The sequence below is a fragment of the Penicillium canescens genome, assembly GCF_028828765.1.
Source record: "Penicillium canescens strain IBT 15451 chromosome Unknown utg000012l_segment0_segment0, whole genome shotgun sequence".
Lineage (NCBI taxonomy): Eukaryota > Fungi > Ascomycota > Eurotiomycetes > Eurotiales > Aspergillaceae > Penicillium > Penicillium canescens.
In genome coordinates, this window is record NW_026703974.1 from 423491 (window position 1) to 446048 (window position 22558).

General features: G+C 48.6%; 2 protein-coding genes across 2 annotated transcripts; one reads left to right on the forward strand and one right to left on the reverse strand.

Moving 5' to 3' along the window:
- Positions 1-13404: 13404 nt before the first annotated feature.
- Positions 13405-14808, reverse strand: N7446_014066 (uncharacterized protein; the record flags this gene model as incomplete). The annotated part of the gene is made up of 1 exon (XM_058522805.1): positions 13405-14808. The coding sequence occupies one exon, from the start codon at positions 14806-14808 to the stop codon at positions 13405-13407; it is 1404 nt and encodes a 467-aa protein (XP_058364898.1).
- A 3752-nt stretch (positions 14809-18560) lies between these two features.
- On the forward strand, positions 18561-20821 carry N7446_014067 (ankyrin repeat domain-containing protein; the record flags this gene model as incomplete). Its single annotated transcript, XM_058522806.1, has 2 exons — positions 18561-20574; positions 20595-20821. 2 exons carry the CDS (start codon positions 18561-18563, stop codon positions 20819-20821), a joined length of 2241 nt encoding a protein of 746 aa, XP_058364899.1.
- Positions 20822-22558: the final 1737 nt, after the last annotated feature.

A 22558-nucleotide genomic window follows, 5' to 3' on the forward strand; every position in this document is an offset into this window, starting at 1 on the left:
CTGGCTGCTTTAGATTCGGGCTTCTTCTTTCTGTTGGACTGGTCTGAGACTGTATTTAATTGCGGCAACAGAAAGTCCCACCTTCTCGTTAATGAAGGTTGAAGTGCTTCAACGGAAGCTCAAGTACTGTTTGGGAGATTTCGAGGCCGACAGTCACTCTCAATTGCACCCGTGATTGGCTTCCTTTTCAGAGCACCACTTGAATCAGCTATTTCCATGCTATAGCACCGCACTTTATGAATGAAATTTCTTTCCTATGCTTGCTTGCAGCCAACTCATGTTGCCATCAACGGGATTTATGTTACCTGGCGGCACAGATACGATGAAGATAACCCAAAATCCCAGATTATGATTGTCTTTCTTAGGCAGAAAGTAGATTGAAGTTTGCTCCTTGCTGCAAAGCCAACGATAGGAACCCGAGCGCAGTTCTCAGGACAACCATGTGAACCAGTTAAGCTACCAAGAGCTAGGATCTGGTTCCTCGTCGATCGCCACCCACCTCGCGAAACTGCAACGCTACTACCACATTGTGCTGGTACCCTGGTCGAACGCAGACAATGATTCCGTGGATCCCGTAATTAATAACCCTTAAATTCACTCAGGCACATGGCAATTTGTTTGTAAAACTCAGTCCGATTAATATTACCGTTGCTCTCCCACCAAGAGACCAATCGTCTTCTCAATTTTTCCAGGATGGCACGCCCAAGGCGTCAAAGTCGGCACCAGCGACAAGGAACGTTCCATGTACAGGTGCCAAAACTGCCGGAAGACCAAGCTTTGACAGCCAAGGATGTTCCGCGCGGCGGCCAATCGTATGAAGTGCGATCGCATCCAAGTGCCTCTATGCAGTGGAACCAGAATGATACAGCGACCAACAAACAAGGCCAGTCCGAGACTAGCACTGTTTCTTTCACAGTAAGTCGGTATGTGGCCGGAGGCACTTCGACCAGATCTTCTTGGCTATCTCATCCTGTGAGTAAGCGGTAAGAACTCACGACAAATCTTCTCAATTTGGAAGTTGTTACTAACGCACTGCTCTCAGATTGGTAAAACAATTGATTGAATGTTGCCGAGGGAAGATCGATACCATCTTCAGTAAGTTCAAGTTACAAATTTAGGAGCGCGCCAACTAATCTATGGGCTCGAACAACAGTCCTACAAGGTCTATACTCACTTCTTGGAGTTCCAATAACAAGCATCCCTTTCCGTGCACAAAATCTTATTCTCCAAGCCATACAGCGACATCTTGAATTCGATGCATTTCAATTCGTTCACAAATGGCTGTTAGAGGAGTCTCTCATGGTTGGGTGGACATGCCCAGAGGAACTGGAGCTACACGGTCTTTTCAAATTCTTGGTCAAACATCGGGACAAGATACAGTGTAGCTCTTGCCGTCAAGCCGCTAACAACATACAAAAATGGCAAAGATTGGTTTCTGGCATCCGCCACGCTGCTGTCCACCGTCTTTCACAGGATCGCGAATCTCTTGAATTCTCTCTCTGTATCGGCGGACTTCCAAGTGCGGAGAAGCTTCGCCGTCTCTTGAAGTTCCTGGAAGATAGACTCCCAAAGTCAGAGCGCCGTCGAGCGCAGCCAAGACGAAATTTCAAAAACCAAGCTTCTTCGTCAAGAATGCGCCTCGAAGGTCTCAAAGACCGATTTCTGTCGCTGCCGAAACACACACAGAGAGTTCTTCACCGGATTGAGGCTATGTACAATTTGGAAGTGGAACGGTTCCTGCAATGTGAATTCAGATGACACTGGTTCGAATTCTTGATGTTGAAATACGACGTTCTGTTGACGTGTATCTAGGGAGAGACGGATGTGAAATGATTCGTTAAGGGGTCGAAAGTACTGCGCTTGAATGCGGACCGACGATTGGAATCTCATCGTCGGCCCAAGGGACAGTGGATCAAGGAGGTTTGAATTTTAGCCTGGAGGAGAAATCAGAATGATCTGTTAGGGTCCAGCACAGCCAGCACCGCTTCCGTGCCGGCCTAAAAGAACACGGTCGTCATCCTGGAGGTGGGACTATGTGCATCGTGTCTGTGCTGCTAGGAAGCTGAGATACCGGCGAACAGAGCGTGCACTTTAGCAGCATTCATCGGCTGGATCGCTACATAGCGATGTCCAAGGAACAGTGGCCAACTACCACGATACACGAGTCCAAGTAAATGTTACTATAATAAAGGCGGTGATCAGCAACGAAGCCTCAGCATGAGGAATATAAGCGTAGTTGTATATCGTTCCATGTATTCCGTAGAGGTAGTAGCAATCGCCCTTCTTTGGAATGACAATAATATAGACGATGTCCCAAAGTCAAAGGACTCGAGCACGATGGTGGTGCCCTTGGGAACTGGCCCACCTGCACATTTTCATTCTTGCCATGCAAAACCAGGAGGATTTCATCGGAGTGTTATGTGGCCCGGTAAGTACTGCGGACAGCATATAAGGATTTACGATACTATGAGTGTTCCCATGGGGAGACAGGACATGGTAGCAAGGGGGCTCTAGGAAAATGGAAATACGGCATTCTTGTTGGCTCAAGGTAATACGACTGCTTGGATTTGATAGGGTCGATGGTCGAAAGCAGGGTAATCTTTGGGGTGAAGCGTACAATTTGTTTTGAACTACACCCAAGTCAGGAGGAAATTAGTTAGAGACCGTGGAATCACGAGCGCAGCTGACGATCATCAGCGGAACCGCAAATCATTTCCACCACTTAGTCTGGACGACCCATGGAATCGCCTGCTCGGTGAGAGAATGCGGTGGTCATGAAGGATTCAGGCCCGGGCTACTGCCTCACTTGCTTTCTAGGTTGCTCGTGATTAAGCCCTACAGCCCAAAAGAGAAGCCCAGAGAATTGGGGCAGAATCACGAGAGTTTCGACCTGTTCATGTATGGGGTATTGGAACAGACCAGCAGTGTACTAGATCTCTCTCGCTACAGTCGTAATCAAGATGTGGAGGGTAATTGAGATAAAGTTTAGGGGCCGCCGGCCCACAACCTCAACCCATTTCCGGCAGCCAATCGGTTCCTCGGTTTTAGTGCAAAAACCGGAGATATTTTTACATAAGCTCATGAGATCTGTCCATGATCGGATAGTTTCCACAAGCTATCCGCTAGGGATATGGGACTGACGATTGAGGGGGTTGTGTCGGAATCAGAGAGTACAATCTCTACGGGAAAGCTTTATGCAGGACAGAAGACAGAGCTTCTAGAACATTCGACAGACCTGATAGACAAGGAGCAACTTGCCACTTGACAGGAGAATTATTCTCCTGTGACAGGAACCAGGAAAGCATAACCACGGATCGGGATTTAGCCTACCATTCTGTTGCCAAAATTCCGCCGATATTCCAAATACCTCACCTGCCTGGACCGTACCTCGGCCGTACCCTCTACGCAACAAAGTCCTTTTCCATCAGACACTGACGGCCGTCAAGTTTGGGCTTGTGGATCGGCCTGGGACCTTTGCAAATCCTTCACTTCTTCTCCGGGCCATAAATAGAACCTCCTTGATCTAGTGTCCGGTGGGTCGTCGCTGGGATCTGCATCGCAGAACCGTACCTGCGTCTGTCTAAATTCGCGCATTGTGTTTGATTGGTCCGTCGGGCGCTATTTGTATCCAGAGTCTCATCAATGTGATAGTAGCGTTGCAATCTTGCGAGGGGGTGGCGATCACGCGAACCTAGCTCGTGGGCCTGGTTGCACATTTCACATGGTTGTCCTAGGCTCGGTTTCCTATGGAAACTTTCCAATAAGCTCTGGACTTTGTTTATGCCCTCCAAAGAAGGACAATCCTCATCCTGAGCTTGAGAGTATGTCAATATCTGTGCGGTAAGGGAGTAGAGATTCTAGTAAAAGCAACATTAGCTGGCTGCGAGTAGACAGGGAAGAAATAACATTCAGCGGCGCGGGGCCAAGGATGAACAGGATTGATTCGAGCGAGACCAAAAGATCCTCCAGCCAACCGCAGGCACAGTCCAGCGTTTCTGTCAGCCAGAAAAGTTCCAACCTATTATTTTGGCATCTGTTGAAGCACTTCAACCCTCATGAAAGAGAAGGTGACCGTGGCTAAAACAGGAAGATGTAGAGTGCCACCGCCTTGAGCGATTTAATTGCAAGCTCAACAATATGTAGGAATCGCATTTTTGCGGCGTTGCTTTCTTTCAACAGTTGATGAAAGTGGTTCACCATACTCAACGCAAGATTGAGAAAAATGATCCCAGGTCGAAACTTCAGTCTATAGGCCACAAATCCTCCAAAAACCGTTTCAACGTCGTTCGACTTGCTTCAACGCCAACCAAAGGACAGTGATCTCTCTACCCTCGGCGCAATGGTTCCATGGTAGAGACTTGACCGAAAAGTTATAAAAGGGGCCGGATTCCCAGCCCAAAAACTCAGGACTTCGGTCCTCACACTTTGATCCTCACACTTTGATGCATCGTAGTGTCCCTCTCTTGCCTGCGGGCTCGAGAGTTTCCGTGACCACGGCTGTCGCTGCCACGAGCCCAGCGATGTAAGATTTGCGCTCCCTCACAGCCAATGAGCCCTGTGACTGTAAAGATGTGCTCCCTCACAGCCAATGAGCCCTGTGACTGTAAAGATGTGCTCCCTCACAGCCAATGAGCCCTGTGACTGTAAAAATGTGCTCCCTCACAGCCAATGAGCCCTGTGTATGTAAAAATGTGCTCCCTCACAGCCAATGAGCCCTGTGTATGTAAAAATGTGCTCCCTCGCTGCCCTGAGCCCCGCGAGTGTAAAAATGTGCTTCGCAGGACGAGCTCTGCGTCAACAAACGTGCTTTGCAGGGGATTGCTGCGTTAACAAGCCCTCTAGCAATGTGCAGGCACCTCTCCGTGGTGTTAGAGACCAGTATTCGATATTCAACAGTATTCGAAGAAGCAAAGACCTGCCCAACCTCCTCATAGTCTGTTTCTTTTTCCGAAGGATCATCATTGGATAGATAGAATGAGCCCTAGATAGATCGTCCCAAATTCAATGGCCAAAATTATACGATAACAACAAAAGTGTCATTTTTATCAAAGGGGAGATTCCCAAATGTTCTGCACTGATGGTTTGCGGTCCGATAGTCCTTTCGCGTAGTGAAATTGACACCCTTCATTCAGGCGTAGGGCAAACATGCTGGTGAGAATTGGTGAGAGTGTTGATGTGTTGTGTTTTGATGTGTTGTGTTTTGATGTGTTGATGCGCGTTGATGTATTGATGTGTTGATGTGTTGATGTGTCGATGCGTTGATGTGTTGATGTTTGATGTTGATGTTTGATGTTGATGTTTGATGTTGATGTTTGATGTTGATGTGGTGAATGGTCGGGCGGTGAAGGGAGCTGGTCACCGTCTCACAGAGGCAACGCGGTCTCTTGCCATAACTTCAAGTGCTTTTTTTTTTTTATCCTGCAAAGCAATTTTGATCCCTGTTGGTCACACCTTGACTATGGCCTCGAAATAATTGTGCAACTCTGATCACGCAATATACTGTACACTCAAGATCAGAACTAGGAAGTGTAGAGCCATGTGATGTATTTCGTAAATCCGAATCACGGATTCAATCCAAGATGATTATGCGATAGGCTCAGTTTCTTGCGTCGCGAAAAAATTGCTTGAAATGACTATTGCTAGTCACTCGAACCTATTCTACACTAGAATGCCTACATCATAGAGCGACTATGAGAGTGAGAGTTTCGTTCTCCCGAGGTTAACATGTCATTGGTAGCTTTGGCTCGGGAATATCTGATCCGCTCCTTCTATATGTAGGAGCCGTCGCAACTTTGTGAATAATATCCCGCCAGTAAATCCAACCAATCTCTCGTGGAAGTCCACTACAGCGATGAAGAAACGGTCGTTACTTTCTGTGAGGCTTATTCCCCACTACATGCGATAAATCATGCTCCGCTGCTGATATAGCATGATTGATTTCTGATCGGGGCCCAACGAGCCATCTGGACTCAGAACTGGTAAGACACTCTCCCCAATCAGCGCTCGGGACCTGGTGATTTGTACAGGGGTGTTCTCGTCCACGTGTGACCCTAGCAGGCATCCGCTCAAATCCTCCCCAAGCAAATATAACATGAGCGCTTATTGGGGTAGATAATTCGTACAGGCTGTACGGGACATTCAGAGGCCCTACAACCCGAGGGCTCTCGTGGTGCTGTTACTGACATCAAACCCACCTTCACGGTGAATTGCTCAACAGTGATATGCCAGATATCGTCTTGGGCGCGGAGAAATACATCATAGATGGTCAAAGCACAGTGAGCTCAGAGACGTAGAGGAATCGGTGATTTGCTGGCAAGACCTGCTTGCGCCTCCAATTGCGATATGTTAGACGACGGTCTCAATGGACGAAGGATACTGGATAACTTGACTGACCTCCAGCTGCTCTGACATTCAAGGTGTATGGGCTCTGCACGTAGTGCTCGGGCTTGGATAGAAAAACACAGGCTTAGGAATGAAATCACCAAGCTTCTGTCTAACAGGGAAAAGCAAACAATCCTGATAGCATGCAGCTCCGCGTATGTCCGAGTGGTTCCCGCTCGCTCGTACATGTCCAAAAGCTCAGCAACCCGGAGAGGAAGAGGAATCAAGATGATCAAGATGACTCTATCAGACGTAGTTCTTGGGTCATGGGTCCTCTCAATCGTTTGGCCATCCGCGGTCTTGTCCATCGATTCGCAGCTGACATGGCTATTGTTAGTTGATTTGGCTAGAAATGACGGGATTTTTGCCTCGCCTTCTCCATGCAAGCAGTCTCGACTAACAACCTCGCCAGTACGAAAATATGGCTCTAGCTAGACAAAGCATTGGCTGCGTTGGCTTCTCCCGGTTTCTTAGCGGTTTTAGGCTCAAAAGACGCTAGACGCCATCCAAGAACAACGATGGCCACCCACTGGACGCCGGGGATCCAAGCCGCAAGTAGGCTATCCCATGTAGGTGTTCGAATGCCGAGAGACAGACACTGCTATGCGCTCTGTGGGGTCTTGCATCAGGTAAGCATACCAACGCGTGATCTGATGAACCAAATCGACTAGAACGTCGAGGGAGAGACTCATCGATGCCACCGGTAGTCATGAGGAAGAAACAGAGCATGCGATGGTGTTGGTGAAGGAGAGGTTGAGCAGACAAGACAGTTGATCGCTTCGAATTCGAGTGTGGGAATATGAGGGGAGCCTCCTGTTGTGAGACCCGAGTCAGCAATTGTTGATCCAGTTGGACGAGGTGTCGTGCTTTACGTTGTTCATGAAGAATTCCCCGAGTGTACGGCTGAGACAGATGGTCAATTAGGATCGTCATCATACCAGCTTACCAACTAGATCACTGCCAATTCTGTTCTGCAATGCAGTCACCAACACGCCATGTTGTATCCATGTTCGTCGCACTCTCCGGCTGTCGCTTCGAGAAGCCGCGCTGGATGCACGGGCAAGTTCACAAGACGGCAAATGCGCGTGACGAACCCGCCCATGACAAGAAATTGTACAGTCGTAAAGGGAGACCGCTTCCCATAGGCGGCGAGAGGCTGAGGCACTCAAGTCGTGTGAAAAGGCGGTGAGAAGGGGGAAGACGCGATGGCGCGTCGGCTCCTTGGTCTTATCTGAGTCGGCGGGAATAGGTAACTCGCCACGAGACCTTGCGCGGTTGGCGATGGGCTGCTCCTGCAACGGCGTGAAGATGTCAGTAGTGTTCGTGTCTGGGGCACAGACTTGGCACAAATCATCGGACCCGGCGCATCAAGAGCCGCGATATCCACTCACCTTACCATAGAGAACAAGGTTCTCGAGCCTATGCGTCCTGTTGTTGGCGCGCGCCTTTGATTTGCAGTATTTCACATAGGACATGCTGCATGGTTTGATGTGGCAGGGCTAGAAATGGTGTGTAAGCCATGACCTTGCCCGGAGCACTGACGGCGCCGCTGGGTCGGACTCACATTAGGGCGCTGTCAACGGTCTCCTGTCCATCATTAGCTTGTCGATCGGCGAGACATGTAGAACTCACATGTTCTGAATGAAGACACGGAAAAGGGCTCCGTGGCTTTGCGCGTGCATTGGATAGAATGCAAGGATCCGGTTATTTCGCATCGTCTTTGAAGTCAGTCCAGTCTCGGAAAGGGCCGCTCTGAGATCTACATACCTGTACAGTCAACTCTCGCTTATACCACAGCATACTATCCAAGCCAAATTACGTGGTATAATTGAGTTGTGTTTTGGTGAGAGGATGACATAATATTTGACAAGCTAACTCTAAGCCCTAATACCTATTTAGTCTTCCATCCCATCATCTGATCCAAAGTCACCTGACGTTTCTCATCAATCTGAATCCTGCCAAAGTCGCTGATTAAGCTCTCAATTTGTCTAATATGGTCCGAGGTACCCTTTTCTTTGCTACAAACCCATAGTAGGATATCCTGGAGGCTGTCCAATATAGCAGAATTAGACAGAAGCTCAGGTGGGGGCCCATCAATGTCAATATCCTGAATTTCTGAGGTTGTTGGGGCAATATATATATCTTGCTCATTGGTCTCATCTCGCCCTTCAGTCCCATCTTCTAACATGTCTTCGTCCGAAGGGTTCAAAAACTCGTCAAATGGCACAATATCTTTATCACCAAGCTTATCAATTGCTTGATTATATAGACTTTCAATCTCATCACTCAATCCGGGCTCGGAAAATAGTGCAGACTCAGGTGCGGACTCGGGCGCGGACTCAGGTATAGGTATAGACTTTGGACTAATCAAAGTACTTTGTTTAAAGCAATTGATAATCGTTTGGTCTGATACACTTGTTCTCCAAACTTGCGTTACCCAGGTAACAGTATAATAAATGCTCATTCTTTGTTTTGGGTCTATCCCACGATCAAGAAAAGCAATCATATAGCGCATCCATTTCTTCCGATAATGGTGCTTCAAGTTTTGGATAATACCTTGGTCCAAGGGTTGATAAATTGAAGTTGCGTTTGCTGGCAAAAAAACAACCGTAATCCGGGGTGGTGGTGGCGCTCGCTGGAGTCCAATAACATGTGGTGAAGCATTGTCTAAAAGGAGCAAAGCTTTCTTATCTAAGGGAATACGCCCATAGAAAGATCGCAACCAGTCCTCCATAATGTCATGACGCATCCATGCTGCCTTGTTGTGACGCCAAACACATCCCAGAGCTCGGAAATTAACCCCCGGAGTGCGCGAGGGGTTTTTGCTGTGCCAATCAACCATAAAGGGACTCGATCGGAACCATCCGCATTTGATGCAACAACAATAGTGATTCGTGTTTTATCAAGCTTTTTGCCAGCAATTTTTCCCTTTGAAAGACCACCATTTGGCATACGTCGCCAAAATAGGCCAGTTTCATCCATATTGTAGATTTCGGACGGTTTGAATTGATTGCAAATCGATTTGGTGCTTTTGATCTGATCATGTACCGAGGATGGGACTGAGGCAGCTTCTCCGTGGAAAGTATGATATTGAAGAGAGTGGCGTTGTTTGAAGCGAGTTAACCAACCCTCAGAGAATTGAGGTTTGGTCCGATCTTTGTATTCCGGTATTTGTCTCCAAAGCTCAGCTGCTTTAGTTTGGATCAAAGGGCCATTTATTGGTATTCCATTGCCAATATGGTTATCTGCCCAGTCATATAGCTTTTGGTCCAATAATGGCCAATGAGAGGATGAAGATCGTTTGTTTGCCCCTGCAGGGCCCGTATCAAGATAATTGTATTTGGATGAAAGGATCCTTGATATGGTTGACCGGTCAATCACTTGTTTGAATTGGTCCTCAAACCACTTAGCACATGCAGTCTGCGTGGGCTTTGGGCTAGTATTAGACCAAAATGCCCGTAGTGCCTGTTTCTGCGCGTCTGATATACCCAATTTGGTACGCTTTGGTCCCATTCTGACGCGCTTGGGTGGGGTCGGGAGGGTAGGAGAGCTTGTAGATTGAGGCATTCTGATTGGTTGATTGCGCTGACTAAGCAGATTTGAGAGGAAGAAAGTGTGGTAAAACAAAATGTGTTATATTCTGTCAATTTATATGGAAAAAACTGGAATGAAGGGGCCATCCAAGCAAGGGATGTGTTATTATCAAGAATGTGCAATATCCCACCGTGGTATAAGCGAGAGTTGACTGTATAGGGATTCCCCTTTTGCATCAATATATTCAGGGGCGGGACAGTGGTCGGCTGCTATGGTGGACAGATGTTCGCATACATACTTTGACCAGTTAATCCAAATCTTGTCTCTTTAATCGCACATGGATGGCGTAGTAGACCTGGTGGGAATCACATATTTTTCAGGCACTTTCTAGCTTGTCAGTCCACGATGTATCTATAGACGTCAGTACAGTGGAAATTCCAGTAGGGTTGAAGGGAAGAACTTATCAGCTTCCTCACACGCAAGGCCTGCTCGACTTTGCGTAGCCAAGTGATGGAACTGTAAAAAAAACCTCGGGGGGAGAGGACGTATTTATAGGCCTCTCAGCTCCGGTCGCGAACGTGCTCTGCTAGGTGGCAAATGTTGAAGGGCACGATGTCTATCCTAAGTGAGGCCTGATGTAACATATACCTCAACTATTTGCAGCGAATTTCTTGGTATGATTTAAGATGCTCACCGAGAAAAAAATGCTAGAGTCTTGTTGAGAATGAGTCAAAATGAGTCGGTTAAGAAACGTTGGCTCACTGTTGAATCTGAGGTCTTAATATTGAGGCAATGGAAGCGGTTCATTCTTCGATTTTACCAAGAGCGCTCACATTTTCATCTAAGGAAGATGAAAATCTTCCGGCCTTGCTCGAGTGTTGATCGTCTGAGCTGTGTGTGGTTCTGTCCGTACCCCGTCAACCTGTTAAAGCTTGACCGTCCTTATTGACGGGAGTCAGCTTTTGAATTTGTTATCATGGTTGAGATAGATACCAATTTTCTTTTTCAGTCCTCTAGGTTTTAGTCTATTTACTTTTGGGATTTCTGAGCTCTCAAACGAATGTTGAAAATGTGTTGTGATTGAATATACATCTCCCGGACCGTTCATCACCAGACGCCACTAATATGAGGCACATTCACCAACTATCAATATCGCGAGATTAATCATCAACAACACCAGTTGAATGAGCTGCTAACAGAGCACTGACATTTTCAAAAGCCGACTGTGTTGATTGATTTTCACGATGACAGTGAGATTGAGCATACTGTAATGGAATGAAAATGTGTCTCCCATGAAAAGTCCTTCTTTACCCGGGCCCTGCCACCGGTTTAAAGGCTTTCTATCCCGTCTACTTCGAAAATCCTTCGCCTTGTTGTACCTATATGTTGCCATAAATTACTCATTCCATAAATTTCTCTGTGACAACTTATTCTGTCGACATGGAAACCAGCTATCGCTTTTCGAAGCCCCGAAGCACACTCGTGCACACCGACGGCTCTGTCGACCCGAGATTCCATTTATGTGGCAGTATCATCCTACTGTGCTTTATCTACCACATGTCTCAGTGCCCTTCGTCCGTAAGGAATACGGCCACAGCTTTGGTTTCTCTCTTAGTCAATCTCATTTGTTTTGGGACTTCTACCTTTTGTCACTACATGCTGTATTCGAGAAAGCAGCTCCCTTCTTCCTACTTCCTGCTGGACCACCTTGGAATTATTCTTCACATATGGGGGACATCTGTATCAGTCTTGCTTTTAGAGGCTACTGATAGCGGGAACAACAATTCCATTTTCCTGGGAGTCACACTGGGCGGGGTGGTCTGTGCCACATATTTGATAACCTGGCCAAGAGAGAAGAGAGAACGAGTGCTAGTGATTGGAGGGTTTGGAGCCTTGGTTTTATGCAGCGTCTCGATCTACAACGCTGTCTTTTCTGATATATCTCGACTGACAGCCTCTTATATCTTTATGGCTTTGGTTAACGGCATCGGAGGGTGGTTCTACTCTCATGGGTCTATTCAAGTCCTGAGTCAACGTTCACCCAAGCCCTATACTGCGTCGGGGCATACGTTGATGCACCTATGCTCCCTGATTGCATCCATATTTCACGCTTCAATCTTGGTCTCTTCTGTCTGTATCTGACAGACTTGAGCCCTTGATCACCATGAGGTTTCGGATTCGGCTCTTTCTACGAGAATTCGGCATGCTTATAATGACGATGGCACATAAGATCCCGAATATATATATATATCAGCTCGGCGGCGTATACCGACCATTGGCATATCGGCTCGACCTGAACCTGTGATGATTCTGTAATCTCTAGGCTGTCATCCAGCGCTACAGCTGCAGCGCGGTTGCATCTCACTCCTGACATACACCCCCGTCAGTGTGTGTTGGCACCAACGGAAGGCGAATTTGAGATTAAGTGGTCTGTGTACTCCTCAGAGTAGACTTCACGACCTGTGGCTTATTACGCGGCTATGCCTCTCTTTGAATGCTCAAGCGAACTGATCTTGCCATATCACCTATTCTCATGATATTAAATCCATTAAACATCAGACTTCGAAAAGTTGAACCCATCTCGCGGGTTGTCTGCGGACTAGTTCCCACTGTCAAGTTCCAAAGGAGAGGGCCAGCCCCGTATTAGTATTCGACTTGGAGGTTTTACAGTAGCAGGTTGTCGGACTTGAATATGTCAGAACGTGGTCGTTACAGTAAGGACTAGTACGGGCATAGCCAATTGAGTACTTGAGAGTGTGTTTTTTATATTCTATTCTAACCATTGCTACACAGGCACAAATGGAGACGGATGAGATATTTTGGCCCGCACGGGGCACCTGCGGTCTGAACACTGGCGATGTAGGCCACGTTGACGGAGGGCTACAGCGCCGTGAGGGCTGCAGGCGGGCCCGTGGCACTCCGTATATTCTAGGAGGAAAAATAGCTATGCGGGAGCATACGTGGTATATACATGAGGGGGTTCCGCGGTGGGCGGGAAGAAACCGTCGCGGAGAGAGCCCGGCTCTCCCTCGAAACGGCGATGTTCTTTTCGAGGGAGGGGAAGGCCAGGCGATATTTGTGTGCGATGTCCAGCACGGGATATCGTGGGCCCGACGCAAGGGGCTCTCACGCAACAGTCCCAAATAGAACCTATCATTTAATAGATATAAACATTAGCCATTCCATGATTCAACTCGAGATAGATTACTTCCAAGTGGGAAGTCAGAGAAGACCAGAAAGAAGGAACAAGATAAGCCGTTAAAAGAAGGCAGAAAACATACAAGCGCCTAATATTTAATCAAGACCCAAACAAGAAACGCCCAAAAAAGAAAACCAAACAAACCGAGATAACCCGTTCCACGCGAGAAGGTGATATTATCGCCCATAAAAGCATTATCGGATCAATATGTCAACAAAAGAAAAGGCAAAAGACAAAAAGAAAGACCGAATCAAAACCGTCAAGGTATAAAGAAAAGAGAAGGAAGGAAATTAGGTCTTGTTATGCAACCTCTTCCCAAGCTTCAAACCCATAAACCCACGCGCACTAGGAAGAACACTAGCATGTCTTGCATGTCTGCGCTGACTAGACTTGCGCACAACATTCGCATTCGCATTCGAGTTCGAGTTCGAATTAACCATCAAACCCGATACCAATCCCATACCCATAACAGGCTGCGTCGCAACAGAAATCTGCGAAGAAGAAGGCCCAACAGGATCAATTTCAGAGCGCAACGAACTCATAGAATGAAAACTTGACGACGAAAGCTTCCCCGTCATACGGCGCATCATCAGCGGAGAGCGGTGTGCGAGGATATTAGAGACGCTGTAAGATGACGATGAGGAACCGTGTGTTCGTTTCGAGGAGAACGACTGTGATGAAGGGGAGTAGGGAACCGAGATAACTGACGTTGGGCTGTTAACTCGCGAGAGGGGGTGGGTGGTTGGGTTTTGGTCGTCTGGGTAGGGGGAGGCAGGGCAGGAGGTGTAGGTTGGGATGGTGGTGCTGCTGTTGCTGCGGATTGAGGCTGGCCTGGCTGTTTCTGTTGGTCTGGGGGAACGGATGTGTAGCGGTGGTGGCATCGTTCTGTTTGCGCCTGCGGTACGGGGACGGGGAGTGTATTGGTATTCGTTTGTTTTGGTGTTTGTTGGGATGTTGCGTGGTGGTGTCGGGAAGTGGAGGACTATGGGGACTTCAGAGACGCGATTAATTGTTGCGTTGGGGGCTATTCTTTCATCGGAGTCGTTTGGGGCTGGGACTGGGACTGGGATTGATGATTGCTTTCGTGGTGCTGGCTTTGGAGTTGTCTCTCTGTAGAAGTGTCGTTTGGAGATGTGCTCTGAGGAGCGTGGCGGTGCTAGCCTGTTGTCGGCTCTGGCGAGAGGAGGATGGCTACGGCTGCTTTCCCGAGAGCGAGAATGGTTTGAGCGGAATCTTGAGCTCGGTCTTTTTCCCAGGGCGTTGATCAGGACCACTCTAGGCCGTGTCTGGGGTTCCATGAAAGTGACCTTCTTTGCAACTTGGATGTCTGCCTCCTCGACTGAGAATATCGAGGAAGGTGAAGTAGATCGAGATCTGGTGGTTGGCTTGGGCTTCGGCGAGACGTATACCGATGGTTGCAAGAATATACTGGACGCCAGTTGGGGAGGAGAGTCCGGTGATGGTAGCTCAAGCACTACCTGCTCCTCCGGGTCAAACACATAGGCGCCGTCATCGCAGGCAGCGTTGCTCGTCCTCTTGATAGTATTCGTAAACACAGGGCGCGGCCGTTTCACTATCGGTGGCGCCAGCAAATATTCTTCGCGGTCCGAATCAGGGTCCATGTGAGGGGCATCGTCGGCACTCAGGTCTGAATCGAAGATGACAGCTCGTTGGGATTCAACCGGAGAGCCCATCGGCGAGGAAAGTAGATCATGGGCTCCGGTATCAGACTCAGACACAACCTCTTCGTCTGATTCATATCGTTCTTGGAGACTATGCCGGCTCAAGCCGTGTAGGTCCACCGAGGTAGTAGACTCGTATATAATTCCAGCAGTCGACAAGACCGATGATAGTATAGAAGAACAGAATAGTTGTCACCAGTATCAAGTTGTCAAACTGTGGATGGATCCAAAGAAGAAGAGGAAAATAGAGGACAGGAGATACCAGCCCTGAACTAAGAATGCCAGCAACGACAGGGTGAATGGAAACCAGTCCAAGGAGAGATGACAACGCCGTGATATCCCGCGTAAAACCCACTCCGTCACACACGGGGAGAGGAAGGCTCCTTTAAGGGGAGTGGGGCCAGGGAGCTATGGACAGGGGATGCCTTATTCGATTAAAAAAGCCGATGAAGAAAAGAAAGCAGGGAAAGGCTTTTTCGAGACGGCAGCACGCGTGAGAATAAAGGCCAAGATTCACTAACCCTGAAATCATGACCTGCATAGGTGAGCGCGTATGGATGATGGGGGTCTGAAGGCAGGGAAAGCAATGTGATTGGGAATATCACCCTTGCATGGAATAGGACGGAGCCTGGGAAGGCCAGTTGCAGCATGAGGATAACGCGTTGCGGTCAGCTTGAAAGTGTATGGAAATAAAGAAATATTGATTAATTAGTATAGACAAAATCTGATATATCAAGCCTGAGCTGTCGTTGGTCAGGGCTAATGCGCCTAACGCTCGAACAGGGCCATATATACGCCATGATTGGACACGTATCTGCCCGGGATACCTCGGACAAACTACTGTGGCCCAAGCCTGAAGTAAAGAGGGCGATGGGATATTCTAGGGTCCACCAGGAGAGAATTCTCCTTAGTACTCCATAGTGTGGATCAACTATATCAGACATTTCGATTGAAATGTGAGAGCGAAGCGCCCGCAGTGGGACGGGAAAATGGAAAGATTATGCGAACAGGAATATGATTAGTGCACAATTAGGTCTTCATCGCCGAATCATAGTCCATCAGCTGTATTCGTTCGTATCAAGCATCGAGAAATTAATTTAATTCGGGAAATGAACCTTATCTCTGACATCGCGCCACGCAGGATGCATATAACTTGTTAGTTCCTGCAGGTGGAAAGTTACAACTTGTCAGCAAAATGGAGACAGGCATTGTATTAACTCGTCAGGTACAACTGTGACTAGCCGAGATCCGTGGTCATCCAATACCGTCTCTTTGGTTTACGCGTCCTTTTTGCGACCTTCTGCCACCTCGGGCAGGTAACCTTCAAGACACCTTATTCTCGAGGGTATTTCAACCCGTCGGCCTTCAATAGATCGTCCACCAGAATCAACACTCTTTCCAGGTCTCATTGCTGATTTTCCCTCTTTGATTCAGTTGTACGAATGCCAGCCTCACCAAAGGATATGGAATGTGTTCTGGGGATTATCCTCATTTGTTGAATGGCTGCCTGACATGAGTATTTCTTTATTTGCTCGAGCTTCCGCGTCCCCGGCCAAGTACAGCTATTTTATATATACAGTGATGTAACAAAAGTATTTGACCTCGAGCACTTCGGCATTAGACCCACCTTTCTAGTACTGCCTAGCAGAAACTTATCAGTTCAAATCAATAAATAGCTAGTATGCCACCCCTCATACTTAATAAGACCAGCTACCCCGTGAAGCCATGCCTTATAATAGATGTTTAAATATTTCAGTATCTAGGCCTTCCCATGCTTCTTCCTGTGCAGCTTTTAGCGTTCTATCTAACTTCCTAATTCAGTAGACAGTATGGGAAACGGTCAGGTCAAAAGTTAAATCCCGAAGTACCGGAGGTCAAATAATTTTGTTACACCACTGTATATATTTTCTCTTTATTCTACAATGAATCATTTAATGAAGGATTTGAAGAGATGCGGGGCGGACTGAATATATTCGCTAGTGAAAGTGTCTTTCCCCAGTGCTGATAAAAGCTTCCGCTAGTAAAAGTGTCTTTCCCTGGTTGATTAAGACTTCTTTAATCTAGCGATAAGCGAAAGACAAATTCAAGCCTCGGGATTCGCCCCCTTATCTCCACTTCTTATTTTGTTTGCCACGTGGAGCGGTGGTGGAATCAAACCTGGCCGATTCTCGGAGAATTTGAAGATTATTGTCATCAAGGTTTACTTAGAGCCCTGACTGTAGCATCCAAGAACCTATGAGATCTGTTAACTGTCACTAAATAAAGCTTTACTTTAGGAACTTGGGCCTTACTAATTACTGGGATGAACGAGGTTCACACTCAATGTGGTTGTTCCCTTTTGATATGCGGGGATGTTTCCAATGAAAAACTTAGTTCAGGATGCGGAAGTAGAAAGTAGTGGTTCTCATTGCCAACATGCCCTTTTCCTCGTCCGTGGGCCCCCAGCTCGTCTTTGTCAAGGATAACATTTTAGCGTGATTGTCGCAGCGGAACTACTTGGCCTGCAAAAGCCATTCGTGCACATTGACTTTGTTCTCAATATTTCTCTCAGGGGCGCTGACAATGCACAATCTTTACAATGGAATCATGAAATCGGCGGATGCTTGACCTCTTCATTGCAACGCCTACCAGACAATGATAATCGATGCTTAGCAGCATTCGAAAGTATTTTTATTCGTCGGCCCGGACAAGAGAGATACATGAATAGCAAAAGACGGCAGATAGAATTGTATGGCCTAGATAAAACCCAGTTTTTGAGAGATCTCTGCACCTCTGCGAGTGAGACCCCTTTATCATGTTGCCTAGAGCCGTGAAGTAAACACAATAGACCTTGAAACATTTCCCGAGTCGTACATCCTTGATACTCAACTGGCAGCGGTGGAACCGCGGCAGAAACTCAAAAACCACTATGTCTCAGAATCACGGTCCAACTATCGCAGATTTAGGGCTCATTGTGGATACGGAGCTTGATAAAACAATTCACTTGTGAAACAAGTCAATTTAAAAATCCGATTCTGCAAAACATGCGCCTCAAGTTCCGCGACGAAACTATACCAAAAATTCAGACTCAGACCCGAAACCAGTGCGAAATCTAAAGGAATTTCTGAAACCTCTTAGGCACTTGTGTGTGCTTCAACTTTCTCAAAAATGAGAAGCTAAGCGGGGCGCAGCACAGCGCCAAACCCAACAGGCTCCTTGAAGAGGTTGTTGATAAATCGGCATTATAGGAGTTGAATGCGAGTGTTGAATAGATGCCGGAGGTGCCTCTAGCTTAAAAGTCGAGGTCAGCTGTTAACATACAGGTAGTGGATTTTAATGCACTGTTTCCCGGTCTGTACGTGCTTCAGTTGCAGCATTAAATAGGAACTTATCCGGTCCCACGTCCATACTCTCACTGGAGGTATCGGTGACTATACGAAGATTTGGAATAGTAAATAATAATGTGTGGCAAAATGCTGCGACAGTAAACACCTCGTCACTGCAGGCTGAAATCGGAGCTCAGATCGAGATAGAGTGATCTAGTACTGAACTGGCATTAAATAGGAGAAAACCATGGGTTTACGCCCCAGAACGAGATTGTCGACAATTTCAACCGAGCGTTTACCTAGTTTGGATCACTGGCTCCCCTGTATAGATGACCAGTTTGGCCCCAAAGTTTGACCAGTTTGTCCCATTTATCTGGGCAATCTACACTACTGTCTCTCCCTGACTCCTTTTGTATCTCCCTGCCTTCTCCGCCTCAAAGGTGAGCCTCTCATTTCATCATGACGGCTAAGTCAGAGGAAGCCATCTGCAGCATCGCGGCTCTCGCTACCCAACTGGGCAATCAGATCTCCGTGCACATGCTCAACTATATCAGCAGCACCAAAGACCTACCCGACGGTTTTCGCGAGCTTTCCCATACGTTCCTCGATACCTGTCGTACACTGTGGGCCATTGAAGCCGGAGTGACCGAGTTAGCCGCCGCCAATCGCGCCCTGCCCGAGGTGATAATTGAAGAGGTGGAAAAGAAATTTGTTTCCACTTACCGCGACTTTCAACAACTTGACAAGGTCATTTTGAAACTTGTTCATTATGAACATCGCGGGACACTGGGAAAGCTGCAGCGAGGATGGCATCGACCCGGCCATGAACTCAGCCGCATTCACGAGTCACTGAAGAAGGCCACCGAAACCCTTCGGATCAGCGGCATGGCCTTCCATTGGTCCCTCGGAGACGCACACCCAGAGGAGTCGGTAGGCATTGGGTATGCAGGCTTAGCTGCTGCGCTCGACCGCGTATCTAAAGGCCGCTCCGTGATGGGCATAAACAAGGCCAATACTTTTGAATCTGAGCGGTCAGTACCATCGATCCAAAGTCAGTTGCCTGATTCAATGCGGTCGACACCATCCGTGCCTCCGAAGGAATCATTCCCCGCCGCCCGACCCAACCAAGGCCTTCGTCAACAAGATCCTGAAATTAACACGGATGATATGTCCTCCGTCCTATCTCTGAACGGGTTTATGAACCATCCTGGAGGCGAGACTGAAAAAGTCCCCTACTTCGAGCACCGAGCACTGCCATGCCGACCGGCCAAGGCAAACTTAACAGCTTCTGCTGAAGAAATCAACCTTCGGAATGACAGCTATTCGGAGCCCGATTCCGCCAGCGCCAGGCTAACGCAGACTCTGCTCGCCCATGGCGTCAATCTGGAAGATGAGACGCGCAATGGCACAACGTTACTGATCGAAGCAATTCGCAAGCGAGCACCGCAGCAAGCCATCGAAACCTTGCTCAATTCCGGCTGTGACCCCAACCGCAAAGACGACCACGGCAAGACAGCGCTATGCGAAGCCGTACAAAGCGACCAACCAGCCATCGTGACCACTCTATTAAATCAGGACGCGAATCCAAACATGCCAGGACCTGAACACGTCCTCTGGTCCGCCGTCCACCGCCCAGGCTGCCTGCGCATCCTGCTCGCGCGCGGCGCTGACGTTCGAAAGACTCCTGGCCTGATGGAGCAGGCGACAAGTGTGAACAGCATCGATGCCGTGCGCGTTTTGCTGCAGGCTGGTATGGACCCAAACTCCAAGAAGGACGGAATATACACTCCGCTATGCTCGGCCATCCGCGATGACCGGCCAGACATCCTCACCTTACTGCTCAGTCACGGCGCTGACCCTAACCTGATGGCGTCTGAATACCCAGCCTGGAAGTGTATCACCCACAACCGCCTTCATTTCCTTCCGGACTTAGTGGCAGCCGGTGCGGACCTCCACCAACCACCGGGTATCATCGAGTGCGCCGTACAGAATGACAACACAGAGGCTGTACACTGGCTCGTGGGCCCAGGCGGCGCCAATGCAAATGATCGCAGCGCTCTGGGATACACAGCTGTGACAACGGCCATCCGGGAGAAACGCCCAGAGATGCTAGGCTGGTTACTAGCGCATGGTGCCGATCCCAACCTACGCGGCCAAGACTGGCCCGTGTATATGGCGACTCAGTCGCCGAGCATGCTACGGCTCCTGCTACCCAGCATAACAGACCTATCCGCGCACAAGGGCGTCATGGAGAAAGCAGTTCAAGCCAATCAACTAGAAAACGTCAAACTACTTCTCGCCGCCGGCGCCAATGTAGAGTGGAAAAACGGCGGCGTGTTCTCACCGCTGACGACAGCGCTGCGCGAGCGCTACTGGGTCATTGTGCGTTATCTTTTGGACGAGGCTGGTGCAGACCCCAATGCTCCTGGTGAACATCTGCCTCTCGTCAAGGCGATAAGACGATGCGACGATGGTGACTTTTCCATGATTGAGCTACTCCTGGAAAGGGGGCTGACCCGAATAAATGCTATCGCGACTGGAACGCTATCATGCAGGCCATTGAAGACCGCGATCTCTGGTTGCTGCAGCTCTTGATCGAGAAGGGCGGTCGGGCTAATCTTGCTCAGAAAGACGAGATGGGCAAGACAGTCTTGGATATGGCCAATTCGTCTGGTTGGCTGGAAGGGACTGAGGTTCTGTTAAATAATGCTCATCGGTGATGATATTTGTCGACTGATATCCCTCAATCATATAATTTCAACGAGCTTTTCCTAACGAAGGAACAATTTATTCGCACCCACGTTGAACGTAGTAAGAATAGTTTCAGTGGTGACCTCACGCAGTCAAGAGGAGCAAGAAGAGTGTAGTTTGGCCATAACGGGTAACCTGTCGCTGCGGTCGTAGACCGTAGCGCCAGATAGGGCCCAAACGACCCGGTCAAACTAGGATGGTGGAGCGGACGGTGGTGCAGCAGAGACAGCGGGTCCAGCGAGCCTGTCTGGAACTGGTGATTGAGCTTGTACAAAACTAAAGCTTTCGCCGTAGAATACACCCTGAAAGCCTCTGAGATCCATCTCCCTAGCATCTGAATCTGGTCGTCGAGTATCCCACTATCGTGCGCATGCTAAGCTGCGCCTTCCGAAAACTGTGACCCGAGTAGCCCTCCGTCCGTAGTCCAAGCGCTCTTAGCGTAGTAGATAAGGTCGAGAGGAACTTGTTGCAACTGAATGGTCTTCTGTGAAAGGAGAACAATGGGGCGTCGGGCCCTCTGGGATCGAGAAGTAGCAGCTTCTGAAGGGCATCAACTGGGCAAGCGCCGTCTCCCGTCTTTGCAAGAATAATTTACACCCCTTCGTGGCGGCGGTCCGTCTCACTGCGCTTGAGTGTGAGTTGTGCGTGGTCTAACGAGGAAGAGAATCCGACATCGGAGCGAGTTAACTTTGTGGCTGAGAAGATAGAATGTGTGCTAAGGTCTTCAGTCTTGTAGGTGAATTTTCCGAGGCGGAGGAATCCAGAAAATGCTACCCGGCACGCGGTTGCGAACTTCAAGTCGTCTAGAAGGTTCGCAGACATCTCCAAGAGCCGTGGCGGGAGTGCGGCGAGGCCCGCGGATAGGTTCGTAATAGTGTCACGCGAAATAGGTTTTCTGACTCGTACTTTTGTGATGGAATTGAGTCTCCTCGCACCGTCTATGAGATGTCGAAAATGCTTGTTATCGAAGAGTTTATCGTCAAGGAAATTATCGATATGGTAGGCTCGGAGAGCCGTTAGGTCGGCGAGTGCGGTGTCAGGCTTGACGGCCTTTTGGCTGGCGTTACCAAGGAGTCGTGAGCTAACCATGAGGTTAATGAATGTCTTGACACTGGACATGCTGAGCAATTTTGTAGCGCGCAGTGCTTTTCGTAGCTGCGCTGAACGGAGAGGTAAACGGAACGTGTGTTGGCGCCGAGTCCGTTCCAGAGCAGTTTTAGGTGGCCGGCATTGTGCTTAGGACTTCGTGAAAGAACCACGCGGGCGGTTCAATACCGAGAGGTCCTGCCAATGGGGACAAAGGTTAGCAATGTCTTCAAGATTGTTACGTGAGAGCGCGTCTGCTAATGTATTTTCCCCGGAGGGAAGCCAGTGTGGCACGATGTGGATGTCTCTCGCCGCCGCTAGGATAAGCAGGCTCTTCAGACGTGCGTGAGGCGGACCATGAAGAAAGCCTTTCTTGAGTCCCGTGTGCGCTGTGGAGCTATCCGTGTAGATAACGAGAGTACGATGGAGCCAATGGTGGTTGAAAAGTAGGAAGCCTTGTAAAATAGCGTCTACTTCGTTCATATTGATTTGCGCATGTGCGTCTTGAGCAATGGCCAATGTGGCAGCATTGCTTGGATGAAGCTGGTGACAATGGGCCAGCCAGCAGTATAATGTAGACTAGGATGAGAAGAAGAAGAGCGCCTGGCCTGTACTGGAGG